This window comes from Sceloporus undulatus, chromosome 2, assembly GCF_019175285.1.
Source record: "Sceloporus undulatus isolate JIND9_A2432 ecotype Alabama chromosome 2, SceUnd_v1.1, whole genome shotgun sequence".
NCBI classification, from domain to species: Eukaryota; Metazoa; Chordata; class Lepidosauria; order Squamata; family Phrynosomatidae; genus Sceloporus; species Sceloporus undulatus.
The window spans coordinates 264,844,656-264,857,947 of record NC_056523.1 but is presented as its reverse complement, the minus strand read 5'-3'; the positions used below and the strand labels follow the sequence as shown (position 1 = coordinate 264,857,947).

General features: G+C 37.9%; 1 protein-coding gene across 2 annotated transcripts in view; it reads left to right on the top strand.

Annotated features, from left to right (window-relative positions):
- HSD17B4 (hydroxysteroid 17-beta dehydrogenase 4) overlaps positions 1–13,292 on the top strand; it is an 86,652-nt gene that overhangs the window by 6,120 nt on the left and 67,240 nt on the right. For both annotated transcript variants that reach the window (XM_042448674.1, XM_042448673.1), the window contains exons 2-3: positions 4,097–4,150; positions 9,929–10,036. In XM_042448674.1, the coding sequence (XP_042304608.1) occupies positions 4,097–4,150; positions 9,929–10,036 (162 nt within the window). The remainder of the gene's footprint in view (positions 1–4,096; positions 4,151–9,928; positions 10,037–13,292) is intronic.

Below are 13,292 nucleotides of genomic sequence, written 5' to 3'. Positions count from 1 at the left end.
CAAACTACTGTATTGCTACCTACAGCCATAGTAGTCAATTGTTAACTTTCCAGTTACACTAATGCACCATGTTCTATGTGAGATTGCCTTGAAAAGTGACACAGAAACTATAGTGCAATATAAAGTAACTGGATTCATAGCTACACTGCTCACAGGAAAACCATATAGGAATCACTTGACTTTGGTTCTAAAGGATTTACACCTGCTGCTAATACATTTCCAGTCCAAGTTTAAGGTACTGGTGATGACAATGAATGGCTTGAGACCTCAATACCTGAAGAAGCTCTCTCACTATATATATCTGTCCAAGTGGGGGTCCATGAGATTAGCTTTTTCCTTGCTTCCTATTGGTAAGAACAATGCATTATGTAGAGCCACAGGAGAGGGCCTTCACTGTTGTGGAGCCCCAGCTGACACTTAATATTGGTTTCATTTTAGTGTCAAATTAAAATCTGACACTTCCAAAACCTAAAGATCATGATTTGAGTAGATGGTGAAGTTATCTCAAAGTGCATGTGATTTTAAACTGCTTTCTGATGTTTTCAATTATTTTAAATATTTAGAAATTGTTTCACATTAATACGCGGTTGTACACTCAGTTCACCATGTTTCTGTGGCCTGTGCTCGCCCTGAGATTTCTTGATGGATGGCAGATGTGAAATATTTAATAATCAAATTTAAATATGTATAGTAGCTCTGTTTGCCTTTCTGTTGGTGTGTGAGACCAACCTAGCAAAAGAAACCTGTATCTCAGGACAGTATGACACTGGTGCCTTGGGTTAAAGTAATTTAACAACTCAAATGTCATGCCGAACTTGTTTCTCACAACTAGCACAAGTCAGCATACCTGTACTATGCAACTGGAATATTAAATGCTACTGAAAATGTTTCAGTTTGCTAAAGATAACTGCACATAATATATTGCATAATATGTGTTACCTTTCAAGCTGCCTTTTCCTCTACAAGCCCATTTTGTTCTTGAGTTCATCTGGAGAGACTTTCCTTGTATTGTTACACAATTGTGAGGTCTGCACTGCAGTCATTCAGACCTGGACATGTAGTGTGCTAGCTAGTGGAATACTTTTTCACCTTTCACTGTGTGGAATACTCTTTCACCTGATGTTCTGTCAGTTCTTATTTTCAGGTGAAGGTTGAATAGAACTTTTTTTGCAGGCCTTTTTGATGTATTTTATCCTTAAGAATAGGGAAGTTATATATAGTTAGATGTTTAACTCATGATTGTTGTATACCTCTCTGAAATCATTACTTCAAATGCTTGTAAAATAAGTCAATAAATTTGTTAGCATTAACCTTGAATTATAATTATTAACATGCATTAGAATACAGTTTGCCTTTGCCCTTGGCATAGAAATAGATTGTGGAAAGGGGTCACTTTTCATATATCTCTGTATTAGGACTTTTGCAGAGAGACAGATTAACAAACAAATAATTGGAAAGGATTTATCTGTGAAATACTCAAAAGATTTATGTCAGTGTAAAAGTCATCAGAACCACATTATATATCCCAATTGAAAAACAGGGCATTGATTCTATTCTCAGAAAATAACAATTTGAAGGTAGAATTTCACAGGTACACTGAATAGGTTGAGTCTACTTTATTCTGAAATGCTTGGAGCAGAGGTGTTTTGGATTTTGGAATACTTGTATCTGCATATACATACATAATGGAAATGGGACCCAAGTCTAAGCAAAAAAATCATTTATGTCTCATATACACATTATAAGCATAGCCTGAAGATAATTTTATATAGTATTTTAAATAATTTTGTGCATGAAGCAAAGTTAAATCATCAGAAAGAAAAGGTGTCACTATATCAGGTCCAACCCACACTGCAGAAATAATCCAGTTTGATACTGCTTTAACTGCCCTGGTTCAGTGCTAGGGAAGCCTGGGAATTGTAGTTTATTGTGGCACCAGAGCTCTCTGACAAAGAAGGCTAAATGTCTCCCAAAACTATAGTTCCCAAAATTCCCTAGCATTGAGCCAGGGCAGTTAAAGCCATCTCAAACTGAATTATTTCTGCAGTGTGTTTTGAACCTCAGCCACCTATGAAAAAAGGTTTGGATTTTGGAGTACAGTCGGCCCTTCTTATACACGGATTTTTTATACACGGATTCAAGCATACACGGTTTGAAAATGTTCAAAAAAAGTATAAATTTCAATTATCAAACCTTGATTTTCCATTTTTTATAAGGGACACCATTTTGCTATGTCATTATATTCAATGGGACTTGAGCATACACGGATTTTGTTATACAAGGGGGATCTTGGAACCAAACCCCAGCGTATAACAAGGCTCCACTGTACAGTATTTGGATTTTGGAAACTCAACCTGTAGTAGTCTCTGTATACAGTGACTTGGTAACCAACCCCCTCAAATTTTATTGAGTTTTAAATTTTAAATTTCTGTGTATAGGAGTAGTGTGTTCCTAATGCAACTTCATAGTAGTTCTTACTGGAGAGAAAAAAGGGAACCTCCACAGAGATCTCATGAATGAGAACAAAGGAGTACTGTGCATTGTTGTGGAAGCAGTACACTGAATTTATATGTAACCTCTTTTGCTTAACCAAGTGCTCCTTTTAGTTTGTTTGAAACTACTTCATTTGCATGGAAAAGAACACCAAGTTTTGTCCTTGTATTTTAAAAATGTGTGGGAAGCATTGTTAAATCTTTGCCCTCTCCAGTGGCTTTTGTTGCTAAATGGTCCATCGGGTCAAGGTCTGAGATAGTGTGTTATATCAAAACTGGATTGCTTTATGGGGTATTACACAACATGTCATGCAGTCCTCTGCGAAGATTTTTCTTCACTGTACAAAAAGATATGTGGGCACTTAAATAGTAGATGAAGCAATCTAAGGGTTCATCTACACTATAGAAATAATAATAAATAAAAATAAAACTTTTATTTGTATCCTGCTTTTCTGCTGCAGGGCAATCAAAGCGGCTTACAGGTTAAAACAACACCAATATACAGCACATAATACATATACAATGCAATATCTACCCCCCTTTAAAAAAAAGAATTAAACATAATGCAATTAAAATTAATCTGTTAAAATAGAATATTATCAACAGTCCAGTAATCCAATGGGCAAAGTGGTGGCACACTACATAAGAAGGGAAGAATTTATTCATAGCTGAGTTATTCTATTCAAGGAAAGCCTGCCAGAAGAGATCCGTCTTAACAGCTTATTAAAATGCCTTTGATACCACTTTAAGTGCTGTAGCCCGGTCCTATGAAATCCTGAGATCTGAACTGTAGTTTTACAAGATCTTCAGCCTTCTCTGCCAAAGAATGCTGGTGCCCTACAAAACTACAAATCCCTGGATTCAGTGGGCTGCAGCCATGGCAATTAAAGTGGTCTCAAACTGTAATTCTACAGTGTGGATGCATCTTACATTTTTTTTTACTTCATTGAAGCTGAATATATTTTCCAAAGTGTAGTGGCTTGATCTGAACCCACACTTTTTTGCATTCTGAGGTATTTGTGTTCAGAAAAAAAGTATGCTCGAACCATTTCCACTGCTTTCTTTAATATTCTTCATGACAGAGGCATACTTTCAAATGGTCGTTGATGTTAAACTTAAACTTATAGGCTATTATATTAACTTGAAATGTAGTAGATTAATCAAATGTTCCTTTTTCTCTTTGTCTACTGTGTAAAAGTGAATTATACTGGACACATGTCCATTGCATAGTTCAGTTGTGTCATTCTCTAGTTTTGTGTTCAAATGGAAGGGTTTAAGCAATTAGCTACTGCTGCGATGTCCCTTTTGGGACCACTGAGTAAGCCTGGAATACCAACAATCTTAGCTTTGGGCATCTGTTTCTGGGCTTCTACATAAGTTCTGATATTTCAGGTTTACATAGAACTGTACGTTAAGAATGATTAATCCCCACTTCAGTTGTATATATCTCAGAGCTTGGGAGAGTTCCTTCTGTGAAGGATTCTGTGAATTGTAAACCCCCTCCCTAAGGACTTTTCTTAAGTACTAGTATTTCTCCTATCCCCAAACTTAAATCCTTTAAAAATGATGTTATAACAAGTTTTCTTGCTTTTAATCCATGCTAGGGCTCGGCAGAGCGTATGCACTGGCTTTTGCAGAAAGAGGAGCATCTGTTGTTGGTAAGTCGTTAACTTTTAATCTTCTGCTAGCAAACTTTGGCTTTGTAATTGTGCTTTGAATTGCTGCCACTTGTTCCATCAACCTTTACACTTTTTATGAATCATTATCTTTCTTATTTTCCAGCCTTGAGATTTGTTCTCACTGAAATTTCTCTGACCTTATTTAATTCTAAATGTAATGTAAATGTAGCCAAGGGTCCGTTCAGGGGAATTTTGTTATTGTAGTTTAGCTCAAATTGCAAGAGGAGGGCCTACTACGACGGCCCTTGCAGAATCGTCTCCCGATATGTATACGGAGTAGACCAGGGGATTCCAATAAATAGAGCTGAGACAGACTTCTAGAATTAATAACCAATTTATTTATAAGGGGAAAAACACATACGATTCACTAGCATACACACACACATACAAGGCTCAGGAAAAGCATAGGTTAGCATGGAATAGGATTTTAGGCATCACTGGGGTGATACGTACCAGAATGTAGACTCCCTCCAGGAATCCAAATGGAATATGATGAGGATGGCATGAGGCTCAGCCATGGAATGACTGGCCAGGAGCCAGGATTCAAAGGGACATAGCTTCCCCCTGAAATCCATACTGGCCCAGTGAACAGGCAAATCTGAGAGTATTTATAGGCAAAATCTTGCTTCTGGCAAAGGTGCTTGATGGTGAGAACAAAGGTGTTTAATTACTTGCTTTTCACCTGGATGTCCCTGTCTGATTGTCTTAGTGGTCTTAAGCTGCTCGGACAACAGACTCAAGGAGGGGGTAAGAGCCTCAGGCAAGGCAAACATTTGCTCTTCCTGGTCATATGATAATCCTCTTATGTGACTCTCTAGATATGATGATGTGATGATGCCCTCAGGGGTGTGTGTACATGTCCTCATGTCTTGCTGGCAATGGTGGACAGGCTACTAGAGTTCATCTAGGGGTCATTAAGGGTTATCATTTATACCAAAATTTATATGGAGCAGCATGGGTAACATAAAATTTAGCTTTTTGCCATTTTTGTAGGACACAATCCTGTCCACAGATACTACCTGTTTACGGGAATATCAGTGCTACGTTAAGTGGTGGCCGGTTGCTTAGAAGTTGAATGTTTTCTGAATACAGAAGTACATGTGATCACATGATGCATCCTCGAATGGAACCCATAAACCAATGTGGAACATCAAAGAGAAATATGTGTCTTTTTAGTGGTAGCCAGTCTGTGGGCAGCAGCTGCTCCATATGATGCATTAAACATCTGAGCACATGCAAGTGCACACACAGACACACACAGTGTAAGAGTGAAAAACACAGCACATGTGCCTGATTGAGCTTATACTGCATTGGAAAATAGGTAGGTTAAGACAGTAACTTAAAGACAAAAGCAATGCAAAATATAGTGTTCTGTAGAAAATAGAAAATAGAATACTTATTAGGATATAACCAGAAATTTACTTTTGTCATTCTCGGTGGCACTTCTTTCTAATAGCTGCATTTTTCAGCCTTGAGACCACCATAACCCTGAACATTATTTACTAGAAAATATGTCTAACTACTTCAGGGGACTTAAATCTGGCTGAACAGACTTACATTTGGCCTCATAATCATCTCCCCTGCAGCTGAGATTAGACACCACTGATCCCCACCTCTTGCCTTTTGGTTGCCTCTGTGCACAACATCTATATGTGTGCTAAATTGCTGTCTAGCTTTATGTAATTTAGTAGCTGGAAATTAAAGACAAAGCTATTACATGGTCAGAGAGCTCTTCCAATAAGTAACTTCAGAATCTCTACATGAACTTTCAATCTTCTGGTTTAGATATGTTTTGAAAGCATTTTGAACTGCAGTATTAGCAGGAATGAATAAAGATTGCACAGCATAATGTCAGAAATGCTCTAGTGGGAGGTGAATTGTTCCATTTAATACTCCACTAATGCCAAGCTGCTGATTTGCAACACAGCTTTTGTCTTAGCACTTCAGAAATGGGTATGGGGGCAAAGAGTTTGTTCTTACTGTATCATTCAGCTGACAGAACTGCTTCCATGATTAATACTGTACTTGGAATGGGAGCAATTCCCTCTTCCTCTATATATCCAAAATATGCTCTGGCAGGGCTGGGAAACATTCCAAAGCAAATTTCCAGGCAGAGTTAGGGAGGAAAGGAGAAAGTCCTGTTACACTAATGGTTTTCCACTAGCACATAGTTGAACTTAACCCTTTGTGTATTGCCAATATTGAAACCTAATTAGAGTTCAGTTTAAACCATGCTCTCTGAGTCCTTTTGGAAGATGAGAGTTACCTGTAGTTTGTTCAGTTGTATGTCACAGAAAACTGGCTAGTGTTTAATGAGAAACTGAATGAGAAAGGGAAGAATATATGATCGGATGATAATTTTGAGTTGAGATGCACTATATATACCTATGTATAAGTCTAATACTTTTAGTCAATAAAATTGACTCCAAAAACCTGGGTCTACTTATCCACAGGTCAGTGTAAGTACTGTGTTTTAACTTTTATCAAAAAAGGAACCATTGGAAAGGAACAATAGAGTGGCAAAAAGTGAAAGCTTAGTCTGTCCTAGGAACACCTAAAAGAAGCACAAACCCACTCTGTTTTCTCTGCTGCCACACCATTCTGATGTTTTTGAATACCTGAACAGGAAAATGGAGGTGTTGGCAGCTCTTTGGCACTTTCCCCTCAAAGAAGCACTGAGAAGAACTGGGTTTAAAGGATTTGAATAAGACATTTGTGTATTTGTCAGCTTTTCTGGGTTAAAATCAGGCAAAGTTACCTCATTCAAGTTGAAGGCAATAATCACTGCTAACATAGGTCCAAAACACACTGCAGACGTAATCCAGTGCCTCACTTCTATTACAAAGGTAGCACATTTGTAATAGAAGTGAGGCATTAGGTAAGGGAAAGGTTAAAACAAAAGTCAAATTTAGCATGTTATCCTAACATGTTTTTAAATCTTCCAAATCTCATGTTGCAGTCAGAATTTTCTTTCTGGTTTCCTCTGTATCAGCTTCTGTGGCCCATGAGGCAAACTATTTAAGACAAGTTAAACAACCATAAGACAAGCTGAACAGAGCAGTTGTCAGAATACCTACATGAAAAACAGCCCTGGGGAAAAAAGAATGCATGTGGATCCTTTCACTTTCAGTCATCAGCTGTTTGAGGTTACAGTTTTTATTCTAGAGGAAGTTAAAGCAAAAGTTTTTTAAATTTTTTAATATGACTAGTCCTTAAAATAATCTAAAATGCAGTGGCTCGGACCTTGCATCAGATGTGTAGTTCTGATATCATCATTGTGCTCCATCTCTTCATCCAAACCCTGAAACCCACCTTAAAAGCGAGTTAGCCATCCTGGGCAATGGTGTTCTCATTGTCTAAGATTTTGACTGGTTCTCCTTGAAGATGTACCATCTGTCCCTGTTAGATGCCTTATTTGTGTAGCTGCATGTGGTTCTGTTTGCTGCTAGGTCACATTTTAGCTTCTTTCCAGTAAACCACCTTGTGAATGCTGGACCAAAAATTGTGACATATTGCAGTGGTTCTTAACCTGTGATCCACGTATCCTCAGGGGTCATGATGTCCTCGCAGGAAGGCTGCAAAGTCTTGAAGGTTGCTCAGTCTGCCACCTCCTTGCAATGAAAAAGCCACTTGACAGGAAACAAGGCAAAAAAGTAGATTGGCTGGCTGGCTGGGCCTGTGTGCTACCTGCCACTTGACCGCTCCACAGTAGGAGTGGCTGGGCAGTGGAGCTGACCGCCAGCCAGCCTTTGCCATTTGCCCCTTCCCTCCCTTTCCAGGGGATAGATGGGACACCTAAAACAAAGACCTGAGAAGATACAATGGGGAGAGGACCAAACTTTTCTTTCAAACACTCTCTTCAACAGTGACACCACCAATGCAAACTTTTCAGCCTTAAACTGAGAAAGCTATACCTCCCTCATGACTCCTCTTCTTCCTCCAAATAATTGAACTTGTTGAAATGGACAAATTAACCATGTTGATTAAGGAGAAATCCTTGAATAATTTTAGGAAAGATTGGAAACTGTTTATTGCCTTTTCCCAATTTTGTTGGGGTGTACATCAGTTTTAAGTTTTATAAATTAAACAGAGTTTGTTTGCTGTGGAAGTCTAAATATATTACAGTTGTCCCTCCATAATCACTAGGGTTTGGGGAACAAGACCCCCAAGAATATGGAAAAAACGCAAATAACAAAAAGACTTTTTACCTGAGAGGACACCTCTCTAGGAATCTCTAGGTCCTCCAGTGCAACTCTGTGGTCAATGTCCAACATACACTGACCATAGAATGGCACTGGAGTAGCTAAAATGGTCTTTCAGTGCAACTTTTAGTTAAAGTTGACCACAGAGTTGCACTGGAGGACCTAGACAATCCTAGAGAGAACATATTAATGAAATCCATGAATAATCAAATCCGCAAATATCAAAGCTGCAAATATGGAGGGATGACTGTGTTTAAAGAAGGAATAGTATATTATGATATTGTTTTCATCCTGTAGGAGGTGGGAGTACTGTTTGCTTTTGTTGTTTTGTAGTTTTTTAGTTTTGTTGCTGTTTATGTATCTGTATGTTTTAGATGTATACATAAAATATGTGTGTGCTGCTTGTTGTTTTATGTTTGAATAAAAAGAATTTAGAAACCACATTAATTATCAGAACCACAATCCATAATTTGTTATTTTCTCCTTTTTTCACAAACAATAAGGGGCTTCAGCTCTTTATCTTTAACAACCTTTCTTGAATCCAATCAATCATTATATCCATTTCTGCTATATTTATCAACTTCAATGTGCATTCCTTCAGAAAACTTTCATAGCTCTTTCCAATAAAACAATTGTATTTAGATCTCTATATCTACTCCATATAATAAAATATATCTGCACACATTTCCCACAATATCTGTCATCCCTTTCTTCATTCTAAACAATTTTCTAACCATAATATATCATTTAATCTAAATCTCAATTTTCAATGAGTGAGTTTAGCCACAGAGCTAAATATCCAAATGCATTATCTAGTTTTACCACATGGGGGTAATGCTGCTTTATCAAGAAATAACTACAGGTGTACTGTAATTTTGCTCTTCCTTCTTGAGCTGTTCTCCTAGATGAGTTATTTTGCATTATTTTCATCTGGATTTTCTGCATGCTTTAGGATGGTAGATAGCTTTTGATGTATGGCTGCAAACATGCAAATCAGCTGTGTTCCTTACCTTTCAAAGGCACTGGATTGTAATGATGAAAATAACACCATCACTTCTGCCTGACTATAAAGTAGGTGCGTGGAAAAGGTTGCAGAAAAAAGTGTTTACATCCAGCATCTTCAAGACTCTGAACATTTAACTATTAACTTTGCTTTTTATACAGGGACTGCCAAGAGGTAGCTTGCATAAATCAAGATACTTTATTTGTCCTGCAAGTTTTTGTCACCACTCCAGTGACTCCAAATTTAGGTTTATATTTTTATGAGGCGTTTCTAGTACTTAGTTTGCAAAGACATCTGGCAGCAAAAAAAATCCTGTAGTCTGGAAATGCTACTATGAAAATGTTGTAACTTTTATTTAATCTTCTAAAGCTGAATGAAGTAAATGTGTAAGGAGGAGAGAACCTCGAACTCTGCCCCTAAATTCTCATTATTTCCATTGTATTCTACACAGAGAAGATGACTTTGGAAAGGAAGAGCTTCCTGTTTCAATTGATGCTGCCCATGGACTTTGAAATGCAAGTCCTAATGTTCTCTTTCCCATTTGTTACACAGTGAATGATCTCGGGGGTGACTTCAAGGGTCATGGAAAGAGCTCTTTAGCTGCAGACAAAGTTGTGGAAGAAATAAGAGCCAAAGGTGGAAAAGCAGTGGCTAACTATGGTATGTTTCTTCTTTCCTTCCCCCCCCCCCCCAAGTTATTGTTATTAATACAACATTTGAAAAGCTGGCAGTGAATTATTGAAAAAATGTGATTCTTTGACCAAACCGTGTGAAGTTATTATAAAAATGGGAATTGAGACTTAATTTTAAACAACTGTTTCATTGTTAATTATTTCTTTTAGTAGAATTTGACGGGGAAATTATTTTGATCTCAGACCTGGAAGTTAAATCTAGTTTGCCCTTTATACAGTATTATTCCCCACTGACAACAAAGTGATATTATTTCCTCATTTGGTTTGAAAGAATGCAATAAGTGTTTGTATTTGTATATTTAGCCAGTATACTTCAGGGACTGAAAATGTTAAGGAATACAAATAAAGTAATAAGCCTGATCTTTGATTCTTGAGTGCTACTCCTAGAATATGTTGAATCTTAATCCATATTTTGTACTGATTAATAGCATTCCTTGTCAGGATTTTATTTCATCATATTTCCCCTTATCCAGCACTTTATCAAAACCAGATCTACCTACTTCTTGGCTTGACAATAACTGAAGGAAAAATGGACTGCCATGCCTTCTCCCAACAAGACCCAGAATGAAATGTCCCACTGTTAAAAAAGAAATTCAAGTTTAATTCACCTGATGATTACTTTGAGAGCCTATATTTCTCAATGCTAATTAAGTCATATTGGTGTTTTCTTGTTTTGCAAGGCACATGAGCTTAAATTATTCTATATGGTAATTGATTGCTGAGCTCTAAATCCATTTATTGATTGCAACTACAGTAGAAACACTGAATCAATGGGAACTTGGTAAGTCAATACTCATGTAGGTTCAATTGATTTAATGGATCTGCTCTAGTTGGCACTGGCAATTGAACTTCGGTATGAGCATCCAGTTCTGCATTTACAATACTTGCTGCTGTTTCCTGAAAGTGAGTTCTGACATCACATCTCAAAGATACAATTTCACTAATCTAACCAGTGTAGTTGGTTACATTTATTCTCTGCATGCCAATGTTGTAACCAAGATGAATGTTCCACAGTCACTCTGGTGTCTGAAAAATGTTATGTGTTGTGTGAAATTATTTGATTACATCCTAGTAACTTGAATAATGTAGGCACCTTCTTTGCTTCAGGCTTCTCAGAAAAGGCAAAGGGTGCTCAACCTAAGGATAATGGAACAGAAAAGGGGAATTTCAGCACAGATTAAGTAAAGAGAAAGTACTGTACAGGAATATCTAGTTAATCTAAAGGAATATAAATCTCCAGGACCAGACGAACTACATCCAAGGGTATTAAAAGAACTGGCAAATGTAATATCGGAGCCATTGGCAATAATCTTTGAGAACTCCTGGAGAACAGAAGTCCCAGTAGACTGGAGGAAGGCAAATGTTCCCATCTTCAAAAAGGGGGAAAAAAGGATCCAAACAATTATCGTCCAGTTAGCCTGACATCAATACCAGGAAAAATTCTAGAGCAGATCATTAAACAGAGAGTCTGTTAACTTGTAGAAGGCAATTCAATAATCACAAAAAGTTAACATGGGTTTCAGAGAATCAAGTCAAATCCCTTTTTGTTCTTCTTAACCTCTCTAGCAAGCCTGAGTTTATTCTGTGCATTAGCTTTTCTGACTTTACCTCCATACATGTTTGCTATTTGTTTGAATTCCTCTTTGGTGATTTCCCGATTTTTCCATTTCTTATACATGTCCCGTTTAAAACTTAGCTCAATTGAAAGTTCCTTAGTCATCCATCCTGATTTCTTGAGACCTCTCCCATTTTTTTCCCTCACTGCAACTGTTTGAAATTGTGCCTTCTGTATCTCCCCCTTGAGAAACTCCATCCATCTTGAACTCCCTTCTCTTTTAGTATTCCTGACCATAGGATCACCCCCAATATTTCTCTAATTTTATTAAAATCAGCTTTCCTAAAGTCTAGAATGCGCATCTGACAATGCCTGACTTCCCCTTTCCATTACAAACTCCAGGAATACATGATCACTCTCACCTAAGGATCCCACCACTTGCACTCCATTAACTAGGTCATCCCTGTTGGTTAGGATCAAATCCAAAATAGCTGATCTCCTTGTTGCCTCTTCTACCTTTTGGACAATGCAATTGTCTCCAAGGCAAGTGAGGAATTTGCTAGACCTTGAGGATTTGGATGGCCCTTGTGGTCTCTTCCAACTCTGTTATTCTAGATTTACAAAAAGGGTTTGAATTCCAGCAAATATCAGGATAGTTGGAGTCACCCATCACTAATAAATCTCTCCTTTCTGAGTGTGTGGTCATCTGTTCTAGAAAGGCATCATCCAATTCCTCAGTCTGACTTGGGGGTCTGTAGTAGACTCCCACAACAACATCCCTGTTGTTTTCCTCCCCTTTAATTTTTATCCAGATGCTCTCCATCTGGCTTCGAGGATTCATGTCCTGGATCTCTTCATTGGTGTAAATATCCCTGACCTATAAGGCTTATTCCCCCTTCTTTCCTGTTTGGCCTGTTTCTCTTTAAAAGGTTATACTCGTGTATTACAACATTCCAAGCATGAGACTCATCTCACCAGGTTTCAGTGATGCCTATTATGTCATATTTGCTTTGTTGTGCTAGGAGTTCGAGTTCATCTTGCTAATTTCCCATGCTCTGTTCATTAGTGTAGAGACATTGCAGACCATGGGTCCTCTTTACTTGCTGCCTGTGCAAGTTTTTTTGCCGCCCACTTTTGGCTATTATATCTTGATTTCAGTAAGGCTTTTGACAAGGTTCCCCATGACATTCTTGCAAACAAGCTTGTAAAATATGGGCTAGACAAAGTAACTGTTAGATGGATTTGTAATTGGTTGACCGGCCGAACCCAAAGGGTGCTCAACAATGGCTCCTTTTCACCCTGGAGAGAAGTGACAAGTGGAGTGCCACAGGGTTTTGTCCTGGGCTCTGTGCTATTCAACATCTTTATCAATGACTTGGATGACAGAATTTAGGGTATACTTATCAAATTTGTAGATGACACCAAATTAGGAGGAGTAGCTAATACCCCAGAGGACAGGATCAAAATTCAAAATTACATGAATAGACTGGAGCCAAAGCTAACAAAATGAAATCCAACACAGATAAATGCAAGGTACTGCACTTAGGACGGCAAAATTAAATGCACAGGTATAGGATGGGCGATATCTGGCTGAACGAGACTACATGTGAAAGAGATGTAGGAGTCCAAGTAGACCAAAGTTGAATATGAGTCAACAGTGTTATGCGGC